Raw genomic sequence first — 19293 nt, 5'->3', positions numbered from 1 at the left:
TCTTTTACTCTCTTGCAAAAATCTATCAGTATCGAAGTTTATGCCACGCCAAGGTCAAGATACTAATTTAGAACCAAAGAATAAATCAGATGTAATGTAATAATGGATCACCATCTTTAATTTTCTGCCAAGATTAAGATCTAGCTTGTTTAGGAGTAAGATTCTATTGTCAAGTTGATGTCACTATAAACAATCTCTTTTCAGCAAAAAAATTAAAAAAAAAAAAAAAAAAAACAATCTCTAGTTTTCTAACTTTCTTCCTACGCTATGCCTATTCCATTTGGAATATATTTTTCCACACAAACTATTACTTCCACTAATATCTATAAATTATCCAAACACCCCAATAATAAGTTGACACAACCTTTTTCCCCAATTTGTCACATTGATGTGATCTAAGTGAAATTGATATTAATCTAACATAGCCAACTACCCCTCCTCCCCAAAGTGTTTTGCTCGTTGACAAGAATTTTAATTCCAATAATTAGATCCGTAAAAAGTAATATCAGAGGAACGAACTTTTTACTAACCTTTTTTACAATTTGTTAAAGTCACAATATTAGTCAAGTAAACATCATTTTTCCTATGCTCAAACATCCACAATATATTTACATCCCACCAATCACAATAAAAGCATAAAACAAGCCAAAATTTGTGAAAAAAAGTGTGTTACATACATATTTATTGTGACTTGTAGTAGTAGTAGTAATTGTCAATTAGCATGACCCTTACCTAACCGTTACAAATTACCTATCACACTTTGCTTTTCTCTTCTTTTCTTATCAAAAAAACCCTCCCCAGCTATATATGACTTTTCAAAAGACAAAATTAGCTAATGAACGTTGATGATCAATTTACCAATAAGATCCATAGATCTCTCTAAAAGGTAGGGCCAGGGTGTGCAAATTTTCGTCAACAAAGGCTTGCTAATGAATATAAAACCTCGCAATTTCTCGTGAAGTAGAAGCGCCAGGAGCGTTTGCCTGTGACCGTCACAATTCTCATTCCCCACCACCTTTCAACCTCTCTCTCTAAAAACTCACTTTCTCTCTCTATAAAAACTCACATACCCACATAACAGAAAGACAAAATAATCTACTGGGTATGCATATTTTTCTTCGTAGAGAAATGGGTCTTTGAGTTTTTAGAGAAAGCTTAAACCTTTAGATATAGAGGAAGAAAGAAAATCAATGGGGTCCGAGGCAGACTGCGAAGCAAACTCCACACCTAAGCTCTCTCTTTTCTCATTCCCAAGCAACCCACCCGAGCCTACAGGAACGTTAACACCACCACCCCGAATCCAAGCTTCGGTTCCATTCCAGTGGGAGGAAGCACCAGGCAAACCTAGGCCATGCACGAAAACAACAACCGAATCTAGTTCCAAACCCAAGTGTGTAAGATCCTTGGAACTGCCTCCGAGGTTGTTGTTGAGTGAGAGCAAAATGACCAACACACCCTCCCCAACTACGGTGTTGGATGGACCTTATTTGGGCCGGTCTATCTCTTTCAGGTTTTCACTTAGGAGCCCAGAAGCTTTGGTGGGGAAGAAGTTGGCTAAAGACAAAGGAGGGTCTATGAGGTGGGGGAGTTTCAGGAAGACTAAGGAGGTTGTTGAGGGTATTTTCGACTTTTCATCATATCCGGTGGTGGATAGTGGTGGTGGTGGTGATACAAAGATGAAGATCACAAGGGTTAAGAAAAGGTCTGGGAGCTTCTCGAATCTTTCTCACACAAAGCCACATTTTTTGGTAAGTTCATTCCAAACCTTACTGTGTCTCATGAATTAGAATTACACATTTCTATTGCATGTTTATTTACCATTTAAAGAAAAAAAAAAGTGTATGATTATGAGTTTCTGTGTCACAAAAAGTTAAAGTTATGATTTTTAATCAAGGATCAGGCCAAACTTTCCTTGTTGTTTTGTGTATCTGCAGGTTGTGTTGCGATTTTAAGGTTTTATGCTTTCTTGTCATGTCATGAAGCTTTTTTTTTTTCCCCCACTTTTCTGCATTTTTCTTTTCTTCTCTTTTTTACTTGGTACATGTGAATATGGTCTGACTAGTTTGTTGATTATAAAGTTTTTTTTTGATAATCTTGATTATAAAGTTTTGGAACTAAGGCTTAATTGATTGTCGATGTTTACCTGTGAATATATACATTAATTGCTCTCATAGTCGTAGTGCATGCTATAACAAGTAACAGCATTCCATAACACGTTAAAGGGGTTTCAATTGCAACCAAGTGAGAGCTTATGGTCTTCTCAAAAAAAAAAAGTGATAGGTTATGGCAATTTTGTAGAAAGCTTTCTCTATTTCTTTCTATTTTTTGCTTTTTATAGGCTAAATTTTTTCAATCATTTAAAACCAGAACGATGCTACATGTTCCAATCTGAACAAGGCCATCCAGAACACAATTGCATAATCATAATTTGGTGCAAATTCATGTGCTACGTTTTGTGTTTCTTGTTTTCAACATACACAAACAGATTGTTCATCATTTTCCTTCAAACTGATTTTCCAGCAAATTTCTGTGTTCTCATACCATTTTTAATGCGCATTAATAATTTAATATAGCTAAGGTAAACCTCTTTGGCTCCTCTAGAAAATAAAAACACAAAGATCTTTAATGTATTAAAAAAATGTTAACAAAAGAAAAAGTTTCTTTAATGTATTAAAAAAATGTTAACAAAAAAAAAAATTTATCTCTAACGAGGTGGTTGACTAATTTCTCTAATCATTCATGTTCAATTATTTAATCGTACCTTATATATAATATAATTGCAGGCAAACATTTATGAAAGCTTAAAGCAAGCGGTCCCATGGAGACGTAGGCAAGAAAGACTAAGAAAGAGGGACTCTCACTCTGTGACTTTTTAGTTTTTACCACCCTCCTAGCTCCTCAATCATGCTGCCATAAATATATGGTCCTCTTAATTCTGTTTTGAAACCTTGTATATATAGCTCCAAAATAATTCAATAATATGTTTATATGTATATTCTACTTTAAGTGATGGAGCACCATTCTACAATAAAAACAAGTAATAATTGCTACCAAATTATTCTGAAAATCAGTGTAAAATTCATCAATAGCATATTTGGCTAAAAAAAAAGGATTAATAGGATTTTCACTTCTCAGTTGTAATATACTAGAAGATCTAAGAAAATTTATTAGTGTAGAGATGTGCTTTATATATATATATTATTGTTATTTATAGTTCTCAATGCAAGAAAAATTAAAATGGATTTTGTTATAACAATTGAGGGAGAAAGATTTAAATATTACTATTTTAGAATCAAGATTCTCTCCTTTGAAATAGCACTAAGCTACTATAGTGTTAACAAGCAAACAGTATTATTAGCCAAATTTGACTCTTAATTCTTATCCCTTATGTACCAATAGGCTACTGTGTTAGAATGAAAAGTGAAAACTAGTGGTATTGATCATTGACTCCAATGGTAGAGATTAGATTGTTGATATTGGTGACATACATTGTATATGGGCAATTGACAAAGTCTACAACCGCGTCTGATTTTTAATAGCTAGATAGTATCAGAAAAGTAAGCAAGAAAAATAATGCCAAGGAGTTTTCCTTGACTTAGAATATTTGGAACTGAAAAGCACAATCTATAGTCTTTAAGCAAATATCAACATCAACTTAATCCCACAATATAAGCCAGAAATATTTCTATGCTTTCAAAGCCTAAACTCTAAACAGACTAATTCAAAGTTTATCTTATCATTTCCCAATACGATTGCGAACTTGTATTGTCATTTCTGCTATTCTAGATAACAAACTATTAATTAGACCTTTCTCTCTCTCTTTCTATGTTTAAATGACTAGGTAGTCAAGCTTGGATAGCCATTCTTTTCTTCTTGTAGTTTGCTTTGAAGCAAGCCTGCCTCAGCCTCTTAATTTCCTCAGTCAGCTCCGTATCCGGCAGTATCTCTAGAAGTCTCTTCTGATCCTCCAAGATGTCTGCCTCCCGTTTGAAACCTAAATCCTAAAATACATATAACAAACAATTTTAGACATTGACTGTTGAGTCATGAATATGAAAGATTGAAAATAAAAACATCAAACAGGAATTATCTGTCAATTCTTCTATGTACCTCAACCACCAGAAGTTCTAACTCCAATCTTTTGTTCTGAAAATATTAAAGGCAAATTTTTAACTTTTTTTTCTAGTCAAGTATATCATTCATCCAAATAAAAATTTCAAACTACGAAGAATACAATTTTTACATGCCTTTTTACCTTAGGAAATAGAATACCAATTGAACATTAATGTGAAAAATCTTGACAGTAAATTTTTTTTACAGTAGACGAAGTTGAAATTTCGTAGCCAAACAACCACAAATTCCAAATTGTCAATGCATGACATTCAAAGATTATGAAAGCTTTGGCAGTGACCAGAACATTCCTCACTAAAATATGCATGTTGAACACAATAAACAATGTGTTATAAACTTATAATCCAATCACAATCAAACAACAAAACAATATTTTCTTTAGCCTTGAACTTGATCAATATGGTCAGTACCCTTTGAGGCATATCCGTAAACAAACACAGAGCAGAACAGAAGGTTGCAAAAATCCTTATTGAAAGGCTTATTCTGTCAACTTTCGAGACTCATAATGATGACAATTGTATATATAGTAACCCATACATATTGGACCTATCTGGACCCAAAAATTGACATGCATGCACGTACCTGAACATTCTTGATGAGGGAATTCAAGCTCTTGATCTTCCTATGTGGCCACCTCATGATGTTTAGCTCCCTACATCTTTTTTTCAACACTGTCAACCCCACATTCATTTCTTTTGCTGCTTTGGTGATTGGGACATCAAAGTGTTTCTGTATCTCATCCAACTCCAATAAAGTAGTTCTCTTTCTCCTACTACTTGTCCCTTTTTCCTCTTCACTCTTGCCAGAACTTGCGTACTCACTCTGACTTATCACTGAAGACTCACTTCCAGAAGGAGCAAATTCTGTAATGGGGTTAACAGGACTTTGGTCGAGTACCACATGATCTATGTCAAAATGGGATGCAAAGTCTTGTACTTGTTCCATTGAGAAAAAGTCATAAGGGAAATCTTCAAAGTCTTGGAACTCAGTGAAAGGAAGTTGCTTTGTGTAGCTATATGATAATGGAAACGAGTCAGATAACTCGTCAAAGTAGCTGTCTAGTGCGGGAAGTTCGAAGTTTCTGCAGAAAAAAAACACACACACACAAAATAGAAAACTTGCATAGTGAGTACATAATAAGCAAACCGAACAATACAAAATTTAGTATATATATCTTACTTTTTAGAATGTTCTTCCTGGTATACCCAGTCAAACTCATGTGGGTTCTCAATCTTTATGGGAATGTCATTTTGGATAGAACCCATTTGAGAGAGGGAGTGTGTGTGTGTGTTGGAGAGGGAATGAATGGAAAACACAAAGGTATAAATTGAGAATGAGATGGATTGAAGTTCGTGCACACACCTTGGGGGGTTACATTCTCGGTGGAATCTAGTAAATGTGATATTTAATAGTGAACGATTACCAATCAAGAAGAGGGGTATGTATCATTCGTGCTAAATTAATGCTTTACTATCTCTTTATATATTGATTTCACACGCATGTACATTACATTCACATGGTAAATTATACCATATGCATGTATACATGTTCCAAAAAATAAAAATAAAAACTTATGATATGATCTAAAGACTTTTCAAAAGTGACCAATTTGGTCTCTAAATCCAATTTAGTCCTAAACTGTTACTCATTTTTCTCCTCTTTCTCATAGTGATTAAGGACTAAGTTGATCGATTTGAAAGTCTTAAATTTAGTTGACATTAACCCAAATATCAAGGATATTAAACTGTATTTTACCTAATTTTTATTATTATGGGAAAACCAAAATTGAATGTGAAATACGCTGATAAGCAAAAAAAAAAAAAAAAAAAAAAAAAAAAAGTCTAATATTTAGTATAATGGTGGCAAACTTCTTTATTCACACACACAAGAGACATGATGACTTAGTGTTACTTTAAGTCTTTTATTTTTTTTTTTCATGCATGCATGTTACATAATTTTCTTAGAAATTAAAACCCCACCTTTATTAGAACATTGCATGTCCAAAAAAATCAGTATGAAGTTGGGATCTCTTAATTTCAAGTCCATTTTACCATTTAGATTATATATATACACATCATTTAATTTAATATTTTAAATAGTTTGGTACTAGATATGTTATTAGATTTATAATATCTCATTTTAATCATAAATAAATTTATATCAAATAAAGAGTATCATTTTCCAAATTATTCACCATATTTTAAGGGAACTTAATTCATTATTGTGGAAATAAGTTGAGATATCAATAATGAAACTTAAGATATAATTGGAGGTGCCACTAAACCAAATGGCTAGGGTTGTCTATGGGTCGATCCGACTCGGGTTTAGTAGCAAAACTAACAACATGACTTTAAAATTGTGGGTCTAAAGATTGCAAACCTGCTGCTATCCATGACTGCATGAGTTTCTAATTGCCACAAAACGAAAATCTGGCTATCAGATCTGGTCGGAATCGTTGACGCTTGAGCTTTTGTGGCGCTAGCCAGATCTCGTGTAGATATTGCTGGATCTAGCATAGATCTCGTCAGATCGAGCGTATATCTTGCCATATATGGTAGAGATCTAGCCAATTTTGGCTAAGATCTGATCGAGATCTTATTGAATTTCTCAGAAAAAGTTTGATTACCTTGTGGCGGCACACAACGAAGCACCAATGAAGAATGCTGAAACTTGCAACATTGGACAAAGGAATAACACTATATATGGACACACTCATTGACACACCCTTCTTATGTGTTAACTCATGATTAGTGCATAAGCTGACACAATATGTTCAAGTATCAATGGTGGACCTACGTGAATGTGCTAAAATCCAATCACAATTTAACACATAAGTAAGGTATGGATTGTATGTGGGAATATGCGTATTGGAGTCGAAGTCGTTGGTGCTTTAGACAAGAAACCAGTCACTTGAACCGATATCGACGATTGACAATGGGGAATTGTTGTTGACTGACTGAGCATTCAGATTGAACAGTTTTATGTTTAGGTGACTTGTTTAGGTGACTTTCGGGTCAGAAGGATCCTTCGGGTCCGGGTTATGCTTGGATAGTCCTAGCCATTAGTATAAAAATTTATTCAAATTAAAAATTAAAATTTTATCTTGTTTGCACTTAGCCGTATGCATCAACATTGGCACATACATGCATGCCAAATTAAGATGTCTATAATGAGAGGAGGTTACAGCACAATTACAGAGGTTGAGAGCATAAATTCGCATTAAAATGAATTAATTATCATACTAATACACATGAGTTCACTTACCCTCTTCATCATTTTTATCTTAATTCCGATTTAGGGGTTTTTGAGTATTAGTATGTATTTAATTAATGGGTTGGCTTCTCAAAAAAAAAAAAAAATTAATGGGTTGAGCCGTCATAACCGCCATTGGCGGCCCATTTATACATCGCTATACATATACTTTCCCTACTATTCTTACCTGCACATTCTGAATGGTGATGGCGACTACTAAAACGGTAGAATAGAATGTTTTGGCTTTGTTTGTTTATACATTTATGGACTTTATTACTTGCATATGTAGGATTGTAACTTATAATTGGATCTCATAAATCTATCTTGATGTACATTTAAGGAGGCCTTAGTGAATATTGATTGTTCAAATGGTCACGATGTCAAAATTGTCGAGAGTTACCAAAAGGCTTGTAACTTAAGTAGTCAGAATTGCTTAGTATTTCTAAAGGAGATATTTAAAGTTTAAATTTCTCACCCAAAAATAATGACAAGAGTTTTAAAATTCAGTAATATTACTAGATATTTTTTATGAGTAGAACCATATTTTGAATCGGCCTCCACCACTAGTAAAAATTATTTCAAAAAAAAAAAAAATTCATAGTGGTTATCATATTCTACTTAATTTTTTATGCTTGATAGTTGATAGATTTGAGTCATTTGACTCACCATTTTTCCACACCTGATAACAAGGATTAAGAGAGGAAGTTATTGTAAACATGGGACTTGCATATATGCATTGAGGTCGAGATTGAAATCAATACTAGAATTTGGCCCCCAATTACGGTGATTTTGTGTTAGACCTTTTAGCAAATGATGGGTTAACCTTTCACCCCCAACACTCTGGCTTCTAATAAGAAGAAGAATCCGAAATCTCCAATTTTGTTTGAGATATGTAATTGCCTAATTAGCCTTAATACATTTTAGGCCATAACAATGACCATAATGAATTAGGCATGCACTGCAATGACAATAGACAATATGAATTGTTTCAAAAGATGAAATTCCATTCCATTATATCAGAAGCCTTTTTGGAAATCTACCTTAAAAAGGCTTAAAAGCCCACATAGCCTTTCTTCTATCTTTGTGTTACTAAAGTTGTGTATAACTTTCTTGATAATCACAACATTCTCAATAATTCACCTATTTTGGCACAAAAGCAACATGGGCTATAGGATCTATAATCTTATAAAGAAGTGGCCTCAATCTTATTGACTAATAACCGAAAAGAAAAAGGATTGTTTCAATTTGATGGGTTTGGGCTTCTATGAGCCATGTGACCTCTTCTTGTGGGCTTTGCCTTATTTGGCCCATATATACACTGGATCCAAGTAATCAAAGATATAGCCCAAGTCCTTAGAAAGTTGAAGATCTACCAGGCCCAGGTGAAAGGCAAGCTACTAAGCTAGCTAGCTATGGGGAAAGAGAGACTCAACTGAGTCAACTCGGCTAGGCTAGTCTAGTCTGCAGCACAAGGGACAAGGGGATGAGTCCGCACGAGATAAGAATGAAGAATCATCATTCCTAGTCTCTTCTACGGGACCCATATGATTCCCACCAATCACGCCACTGATTAGTACTTTATTATAAAAACTAAATTAATGTTGTCACTCTGCAAATCATGGATTCAAAAAAAGTCCATACATTCAACCTAATAAAACCAATGTTTCTTTCCTTTTCTTTTAGTTGGACCCACGAACTAAGATTATTATTTGTTATTATAGTATTTATTTATTGGTAAGACAAAATTAGATTGTTTTGGGAAAGGAAAAGTAATCATAGGAGTCTATCAACTTGATTTTAAAAATTAAAAAACTAATAAAAAGTCTATCCCATTCTCCTTGTTTGCTTGTGGGGGTTCATAAATCATTGGGAAAAAAAATCTTATAAATGTATACATTTGACAAATTATCTTATATTTTTAGTTGTGTAATTCAAATCTCACACTTTCAAAGTATACAACTAATTTTCTTTAGAAGAAAGTATACCACTAATTAAATTAAAAAATAGAGTTAGATTTATCATTTGATGAGGAAATTACTAAATAATTTCAAAGATTTTGTACTCCTAGAGTGCTAAATAATATTTCACACCTATATTAGTGTAATAATCAAAAACCTCTAGCCCATTTTGCACACACAATAACAACACTAATTTTTGTTTAAGACAATGGTGGGATTGTTTTTGTTAAACTTTGAGAGAGAGAGAGAGAGAGGTATTGATAAAGTTTTCCCCTCTCTTTAATGTGAGGAAATAGAAGGTTAAACTAGTACACTTTTTATGTACTGGTTTTTTATTTTTCACACAGAATCCAACAAAAGTGAAACAGAGGTTTTGATAAATAAAAATGTTAAGGTTAAATTGACATAATTAAAAGTAATTTGTTTTTTTCTCCTCCTAAATCCTCATGAGATTAGGCCCATGGGAAATAGTTTGAAGCATTGATGGATCATCATGAATTGACATGTACACCTTTTCAGGCAAAAACATGTTGAGTATGGAAGAGAAGAGTGCATGTGGGTTATGATTGCTGACAGCGTCCTGTGGAGACTTCGAATTTCAAATGATGGAGTCTGCTGCTGCTTTCTGCTGAGTAGTGCACTGACTGACCAAGTACTATTGATGAGTGACTCCAAAGCTCACGTTTTTTCACCAACCTTCATATTGTCTCTAAAATCTTCATCTCTTAACGTGGAGCTCACTCTCTGATTTATTTATTTTTTTAGTATTAATTTGATTCCAACAATTCTGATTTGTGTAAGAAAAGTTTATACAGAACACATCAAGGAATATATGAAAATAAAGCATTTTGAAAGCTTAAAAGCGTATTTTCAAAACTCAAAACTTTGTTTCATAATAGCAACTTTTCATAACTTTTTTATAAATATTTATTTAAATTCAAAATACCGTTTTGCATCAGCTTATACAAACCTAAATTTAGAGGGGTTTGTTCTAACCTATTGTCCACCATTTTGAAAGCTTTTTGACAGAGGATTGTTCAAAATGTGAAACTTAAGGGCCTTCTCTGTTTAGTCTTTTTTCTAAATTATTCCCATGGTATTTGGAAGTTTTTAAAATAATGGAGTAAATAGATAGATCATAAAATAACTGAGTGAAATGGATTGTGGTGTATTTTCTTTGATATGATTTTTAAGAGTATATGATATATTTTGATATTTTCTTTAATGTGTTTGGAAATTTATAAAATAGGGAATGAAAAGAAAATAACAAATTTACATCTTTCACCTTTTGAATATCAAAATTGTTGTTTCCAGCTATTATTCTTCTATCAAAAGGCAAATTCTTACATATTACTCAACCGTCCACTAGCTTTTCGTTCAACTTGGATATATTAAGCATGTCGTCAACATTCATCATAAACCAATATTGAACTTTTCATGAGATTAATTGTTACATTATTTATAACTTTCTTCTTTATCAAATATTATCGTATCGGAGCAAGCTGCCTTTCTATAACTTATCTTTTCTTGTTTATAAAATCCTATATGTGAATCATTAAAAAAAAAACTTGTTCATAAACAAATAAAGCAAATTCATAATTGTCTTTCATTTCAATACATGACTTTTTATTTTATTTCTTTATTTTTGAGTAAAATACTATTTTGATCCTTAAACTTTACCAAACGTTTGTTTTCCATCCTTAAATTTTAAGAAGTTCATTTTTCGTCTCTAAACTATTGAAAGTTCATATTTCGTCCTTAAACTATTGAAAATGTTTTATTTATGTCTTTAAATTTTACTAAAAGTTTATTTTTCATCTCTAAACTATTGAAAAAGTTCTTTTTTCATTCTTATTTGTATTTCTATACTATTAAAAAAAACATTTTACAGAGTTTATAAACAAAACACAAACTTTTAGTAAAGTTTAGGACCCAAAATAGTATTTTACCTTTTATTTTTTTATAAAAGATTTCAAGACATGCCTTATATCCAAATGCTTTATTATTATTATTTTTTTTTGGAGTTTACTCCAATAAAAAGAGCCATCCCTACCCCTTCACATCAATCTCACCAATCCCTTATCTATTGATTCTATTCTCACTCCATCACAACGGGAGAGCAAGTCAAAATAGAAAGATTTACATTAAATTTGGGGATAATTAATCATGCTCTAATTGTTGACTTCCATCACATTAATGTGACACTCTATAGTTGAAAAAACATACACTTTTGGCTAGGAAAATAATAAATTGAATTCTCTAGCTCCACGAAATACTGAACTGACGGTCTCTTCTACTTGTCTACTCTTTTTTTTTTTTTTTTTTTGTCTACTTCAACAACCATAAGCTCGTGGCTCTCATTAAAGGACTCAAAAGTTGTTGTTGAATTAGAGTGTTGACATTAATGGTGATTAGAGAGCTAGCGTTGGCTTTAGGAAGAAAAAAAAAAAAGGCAAATGATAAAAAGTACTATCATCTTGTATCCATTTCTTTTCGTTTTTTTAACTAAGTTTCTCTCCCTTTTATGTGTGTATATATATATATATATATATATTTATATATTTCCCCCTCTACTTCCAAGTGCTTTTCTTTTCAATTTTCTCAAAATGGGATTTGTTTTTCTAAGAATCTTACATGAACACACAAAACAAAACAAAATTTGCATCTTTACATTTTTTTATATAAAAAAAAAAAATAATAAATACACAAACCTCTGTCAGGGGCGGTTTTTTGTGCGTAGCCACATGTCTTTCGCTGGAGGTGTGACTTTGCTAGGTCCAAATTTGTTTTGGAGAGTCTAATCCGGAACTCGACATTAGGTCACATAGACCAATGGCTTCCGGTGCATTTTAAGCCTACAAAATAGATAAGGTCCAAAGTCTCAGAATCATGATAATAGTTGAAATATATAAATAATATGCTTAGCATGATAGTTTTGATTAAATGGTGAGTTGATATGTTATTATTATGTTTCTTAAGTGATGTCCAATATTAGAAAGTGGTTAATTAAGTGTCATATATCCCATAATGGGATGAGTCCAATAGTCCATATCCAGCTGCAGTTCATGGTTCATGTTCAACATAATAAGGTATGTCTAGCAATGGCCCATGTCCAAATAATATATGTCCAATGGTAGTTCATTTCCAAAAAATATGTGTTTAGTGGTGGTTCATGTCCAAATAATATATGTGCAACGGTGGTAGATCGATTTATTAATATGTATATTCATTAATAAAGTATTAGTGAGATCATGTTTATTAAATAGTGAGATAATATTAAAGTAACTTGCATTTAGCGGTACAATAATAATGAATTAACATGTACTTAATAATGTAATCTTAAAGATAGAGAGATTTTGACTTATATTGTATGTTTCTGACTCCAGTTGTACATCATCACTTTGTTTTTTATATGATTTGTGGATCTAGCCGTATAGTGTTAGTGAGTTGATAACATTCCAACAGCAGAATGATATAAGTACAACAGTACAATGATAATAAATTAAAATATACTCAATAGTATAATTTTTGAGATAAAAATATAATGATTTATCTTCATAGTTTGTAGCTCCAGCTATATAATAGCAGTGGACATAATATTTCAACAGCATGATGAAGTGAGTCCAATGGTGCAGTATGATATTATGAGTCATTTCATGGTAACTTCATGATTGAAAGGGAAAAGTGGGTACAACTAGAAGGAGAGAGAACATGTCTAGCCGTATGCATCGGTTTGTTAAGTTTGTCCCCTTAATCATGCACTTAAATGATTTTCCTCATGTAATGATCTTTTAGTTTTTAGTCAAGAATGATTGATATTGTCTTCCATAAGAAGGGCTTTCAATTTTATAAGTTTGTGTCTTTCATAAGAACAACTTTAAGTATTAGAAATGTATGTCTTCAATAAGAATGACTTTAATATGAAGTCTGTTGATGGCCATTTTGGAAGTCCAAATGGAAAGAAGAAGCCCAGCAACGCGGACAGAAAAGAGTTGGTAAATGGATAGAAAACTCATTAAGCCCAAACGATAGGAATAATGGATCACAGACCCATGAGATAAACAAATGGGCCTTGAGAGGGTAAATGGGTTTAAAGGAACCTGGAAAGAGAAAATAAAATAAACCATGGGCAATATATGATATGGAAAAGTGAGAATGGGTCACGACAGACTCAAAGTAATGAAAGCAAAGAAAGTAAGGGATTGATGACAAGCTCATGAGCCCCAAGGATGAAGAATAATGTAATTAGGTCTGGGAAGCCCAAAGAACTCAATAAAAACCCATGGGAATGCAAAGTTAAGAAAATGGCCAAGGAAGCCCAAGGAAAGCAAATGGACTAGGGACACCCAAGAGAAAACAAATGGGACACAAAAGCCCGCCAGTGATGTAATAAAAGAACCAATGGCCGTACTGGGCCATTGGGAGAAGAATAAATGACAGACCTAAAGAGGCCCAGTAGGATTGAGGCAAACAATTTCGCAGCAGGAATGATAAAGTGGTATGGCAAAAGATGGTAGCAGAAAAAATGGTGGGCTGAAGAAAGGCAAAGCCCACCATCAAGCAAGGCCTAGCCCCTAAGTGGGGCAAGCCATAAAAGAAAGGGAAACTAGAAAATAGTCAAAAACGGACGGCAGACTGTGCAAGCTAACCACGGCAAACGCATGAGTAGTAGGCAGATTTTGGACATACATGGAAGAGAGGCACGCATAAAACCTAGACCTCACCAGCCTGTACCCAGCCAATACAGGACACAGTGAGGTCATGGGTCAGAGATAACAAGGCATGGTTTGGCGGTGGGGAAAGGTAAAAAAACCTATTCTGAGGTTCCTACTTGGGCTCTTTTGGGAGAAATGTCCTGCTGGGATGACATACCACTTAAAAAAAAAAAATTTGAGTTGGAACCACTAGGTGCATGCCCTGAGGGATAGAAAGAAAGAAGACACCCACACCATAGCAAGGAAAGGTGCCACAGCAAACAAACAAACAAAATAGTTTTCTTTTGTCTAGTGATGGGGAGTGGCATACAGACGGACCAGTGGTAGTCAGCAAGTACACCCAAACCAAACAAAGGTTGTTAAGGGCTAAAATAGTAAAACTTGGTCACGACAGGCACTATAAAAAAAGGTTTTTGCCGTGTACAGGGGATGACACCAGCACCATGATATAGGAACTTGAAAAATGGGAATAGAAAACAAGTATTGAGAAAAAGAGCTAAGAAAGGGGAATATTAGAAGAGAAGGAAATAAAAAGATAGAGAGTTAGAGCGGTAGGTATGCACCAATATGTTGATTCCCTCTCTTCCTCTCAAAGTCTTGCTCTCTACTAGAAATAAAGAATTCTCTTGTACACTAGCCATTCAGGTCTGTTTCCCTCAAAGTGATTAATTTCCACAGTAGGATTTCCTTCGGAGATTATTCACGTTGAGAAGAGACATTCTTCCCTCTCTGGTTTTGGTCCTGTGGATCATATTTGATTTGATTTCTTTCTTTTTTGGATTATCCCATATACTACCCACTTATTCCCCTTACTTTTCTTTATAAAGTAATTGTTGTTAAACTGTGATTATCTTTTTTTGATTAGGGATTATCTATTCACTTTAATTAAAAAGTCAAAGTACTTTCTTTTGTCTTATTATTATCATATCTATCTGCCACAATTCATCTAAAACAGCTCTACCTGCCGTAAGTGCACTCTTGGCGAACGAGGCATAATTTGTGCAAAAGTTGAAACAAATTGTGTTGCAGCTGGACCGATCTCAACTCCCTTACTCAGAATATTTGGGTCTAGTACCGCAAGAGGTAGCCTAGCCTGATATAACCAAAAAGGCCCACTACAAAGTCTTTATGCCTTTTAAGAGAAATACCTTAGTATTGATGTTCATATGTCTTTCATGAGATGGGCTTTTGTAATATGTTATTGGAAGAATGTTTGGCATCTTTTAAGATGTATGGAGATTATAAGAAATATATATATATATATATATATTATATTTATGTTTTGTGAGATATGGTGTTTATAAGATAGATTAGAAATATATATGAGAAATATGTATAGATAGTTTGTGAGGAATGTATTTGTGAAATATATGGAAGTATGAGATAGATGATAAAAGGTTAAATATAGTAAATACATGAGCTTATAGTTACTGCTGGAGTGATTTTTTGTGTTATGTCATGAGTTTTGTTGCTTTTTAAGAAGAGAGGTATTGTAAGAGAAATAGAGAAAGAGACGGAGACATTTTTTGTTCAGCAAAATGATGCAGTTTCAGAATATTAAAGTGTGGGAGAGATGGGTAGTAGTGTGTGTAATAGGTGTTATCTAAGTAGAAGGATTTTGTAAGAGAGATGAAGAAAGATATGGAGATATTTAGAGATAAGACAGCAAAGTGAATGAAGTTTCAAAATCAAGGGGTGAGAGAGGGATGGATAGTGGTTCAATTAGTGTGTAGCTTGGTCCTCTTTATATAGAGCCAAGTATGTAACTAGATTAGAATTAATTGAAGGAAAATTTAACAAATAAGGAAAAGTATTTGACAAAGTAAGTAGTTTCATTAGTGGATTTTTGTTTTTTAGCCAAAACAAAGAAAGTTTGAGACTTTAATGCTACTGGAGCTGCTATTACAATTGTCAGTCACAGCTGTAGCTGCTGGATGATGTCATCTTTTGCTGGAGGATAATATTTGACATTAAATTCATGGTTTGGTTAAAAATGGTAAGATAACCTTTATGGGACCTTCCTATTTCTGGTACTGCAACTGGAGGCTAAGGATCTTAGCTTAAAATGATAGGATTTTCTTTTATAGGACTCTTACTTCTTTGGGTATGACAGTAAGCTGTTGGGATTGGGCATTAATGGGCAAGTGATGTCATTTTAAGACATGTGTCAACTACCTAAGTTGCTGTTGGAGCTACTGCAGTTTCTGCTGGAGCTGTTGCAGCTTCTGTTGGAGTTGTTGCAGCTTCTACTGGAGCTGTTGCTAGTATTTTTGGCTAAGTTTCCTTTTTTGGAAAATTATATGTTTAGTCCATATATAATTTTGGTAAGTAATAGACTAGTTGATTGATATTTGATGAAATTTTAGAGATGTAATTATGGTTTTTTTTTTTTTTTTTTTTTGTATTTTAACCAAATCTTGGAGAGTAAGGAGAACATTTAATGCTAGATATGAAATATTAATATATATTTAGCCATGCGCTTGGGATTGATTTAAATGGAAATAATAATATAATTTATATGAAATACTATAATTACATTTTTAAACTTATATTATATGATGAACATTAATTTTTATGTAAAAAGCATGGGGAGTTTGATCATTTTAAATGTTATGTGATATAAGAGGCTTACCAAATGTTACCTATTGTACACTAACTTGTCAGAGTTCAGGGAATTGGGGAAGACATGTCAAGTAACATGCTTTCCTTTACCAACTTTGAACCATTGGAGTTTTATTGAATATACTTTTTGGCCCTCCAAACCACGACTCCCAAAATCCCCTCGTTGAGACTCATGAGCCGAAAATGAGATGTTGTGCCATGAGCTCGAACTATGGGCTTTGATGAGATTATATCGCCATGAGTTTTGGACCATGGGCTTCGGCATTATTTTGTGAATATGGACTCTTTTGGGTTTTAGAAGAGATTTTTCCAAAATTCATGATAGTGTTGATGTGGTGCGGGTCGCCAATGAAATGAAGTCATGTGACGTGAAAAAATTTTCCTCAACAAGGTATAAGAAAATAATAATGACCCCTAAATTTTAGTAACAATGACAATCGCACCATTGAGCTTATGAGGAGTACAACAAATATAATGAATTCCATGTTACATTATATCCCAATTTCCCTTATATGACCTCATTAATGTGAACCAACATGCTCTCTTTTTTTCTTTTTTCTTTTTTTCTTTTTTTTAAGGGGGAACATGCTCTTTGTTAAGAACATAAAATGTTATTTTTGTGTGACAAAAACTAACTATAGCAGTTGTCATTTGACTCATGCTTATTGTGCCCACTACCTTTTAAATAATTCATTCGCTTTTCTTTCTCCTGCACCCATGAGGGAGGGATGGATTGATTGATCATAAAACAAATTGGTGAGCCGTTGCTTTATGAATCACAAATAATTCATTCGCTTTGCTTTTTCCTGCACCCATGAGGGAGGCATGGATTGATTGATCATTAAACAAATTGGTGAGTGAATCAAAGCTATCGCCCATCAATTGAGTTTCACTAAGAAAAAGAGTGTTTGAGTAATAATATTATTAATATGCCCTTGCTTAATTGATAAATCTTTTGTTTTACCTATTGGTTAATTTATTAACACAAAAATTAGGAATATGAGTCCTCAAAAATAAGGTAATTTAATGGCTAAGTAAGGTTTTAATGGTATATGTTATGTTTATGGTAAAACTTAAGGGGAAGGCAGTCATTTTTTCCCTATACTTTGAAGGTTATTATTGTCTTTTTATACCTTGAGAAATGTTGGTTTAAATTTGAATCTTGAATATTGGCGTTCAAAAATTAAAAAGTGAAATCTAAATATTTAATATTCAAATTTGCTTTGGAATAAATAAACCATCCAGAATCATTTCGGAGAAAAAAAAAAAAATAGAATCTAGATATTGAAGAGTCGGATTTTATGTAATTCAATTCTCCATCATTCAAATTCTTCACATTCATAATTTGTCTCATTCAAAGTTCAAACCTCAAAAATGAATTACCACTATAATATCATATAAATGAAAAATTAGTCCTCATATTACTGCAAATTTTTAATGGGGAAGCTCCCAGGTCCAATTTTTTGTTGGAGATGTGATGGACGAGTTGTGATGCATGATTTAATAGCAAGATTGGGTTTTGAGTTCAAAACCAAACTCAAGGGGAGGGCTGTCATTTAAAAATAAAAATTTATTATTGTTTCTTTATATCTTGAGAAATGTTGGTTTAAATTCTTAAAGAGAATATTGATCTTGAACATCTGGCTTCAAATAAAAAAAAAAGTGGAATTCAAATGTTCAATATATGAATTTGCCTTGGAATAATAAATATAATTAAATGCATATGTCACATTTTGATTTGTTTTCAAGAGCAAAAAGACTTAGGCTCGTTTGGTAATATTGTTCTAGTAACGTTGTTTAAGTGTTGTAAAAATACATGTAGGTGAAAAAATGTTGTGGAAATATGTGTTGTGTTGTTTAAACAACACTACCAAACATCTGAATTTGCTTTTTGAAAAATATATTATACAATTTTTTTAATTCAACATTCAAAATGTTGACATTAATAATTAATATCCATTAAACCCAAAAACCTAATTTATATAACTATTTCACCAAATATTTGCCAAGTACCTCTAGAATGACAATAAGAGCATCTCTAGGAGTATCGGTATCCGGGTATATTAGCTAAAATTTGGAGAAATTGTGCATTGTTTATGCTCCAGCAGTGCTCTAGCAGATTCGGTAAACTTGGTTTTTTTTTTGTTTGCTAATGAACATAGCCCATCAGCCATCAAGTCTGATGGGCTACTGTTCATTCTTCAAATCATTTTTTTCTATTATAATAATTTGGTGTTGAATAAAAAAATGTTGGAAAATGTGTAGTTGTTAAAAAAATAATAAATAATGAATGAATAAATAATATTTAAATAAGATAGAGAATGTGATAGAGAATCTGTTAGAAAGTGTATTTAAAAAAGTAGGTAGATAAAGGTAAAAATCACTACTTATTCTTCAAACAATACAAAAATTTGATAAATTTGCTGAAGATGTTCTAATGAAATAAAAAAAAATTTGTCTTCATATCAATGTAACTTTTAATGGGGAAGTAGGTTCCCAACAACTCAAATAATATTGTTTGAGTTTTACCATTTTTCTTTTGTTCTTCTATTTTTTAAAAATTGGTACGCACTTGAAGTGGCGCGTGGGGTTCGTTTGGATAGAGTTGTGAGAAA

At 32.9% G+C, this 19293-nt stretch overlaps 2 protein-coding genes across 2 annotated transcripts; one reads left to right on the top strand and one right to left on the bottom strand.

Moving 5' to 3' along the window:
- Nucleotides 1-956: 956 nt before the first annotated feature.
- Nucleotides 957-3006, top strand: LOC126699454 (uncharacterized protein At4g00950). The gene is made up of 2 exons (XM_050397283.1): nt 957-1748; nt 2784-3006. Exons 1-2 carry the CDS (start codon nt 1191-1193, stop codon nt 2874-2876), a joined length of 651 nt encoding a protein of 216 aa, XP_050253240.1. The 5' UTR covers nt 957-1190; the 3' UTR covers nt 2877-3006.
- A 659-nt stretch (nt 3007-3665) lies between these two features.
- On the bottom strand, nt 3666-5396 carry LOC126700676 (protein RKD4). The gene is made up of 3 exons (XM_050398886.1): nt 5311-5396; nt 4714-5212; nt 3666-4001 (listed from the first exon to the last, which is right to left on the bottom strand). Exons 1-3 carry the CDS (start codon nt 5394-5396, stop codon nt 3846-3848), a joined length of 741 nt encoding a protein of 246 aa, XP_050254843.1. The 3' UTR covers nt 3666-3845.
- Between the last annotated feature and the right edge of the window lie 13897 nt (nt 5397-19293).

Source organism: Quercus robur, chromosome 9 (assembly GCF_932294415.1).
Source record: "Quercus robur chromosome 9, dhQueRobu3.1, whole genome shotgun sequence".
NCBI lineage: Eukaryota > Viridiplantae > Streptophyta > Magnoliopsida > Fagales > Fagaceae > Quercus > Quercus robur.
This window is presented reverse-complemented; position numbering and strand designations above follow the sequence as displayed.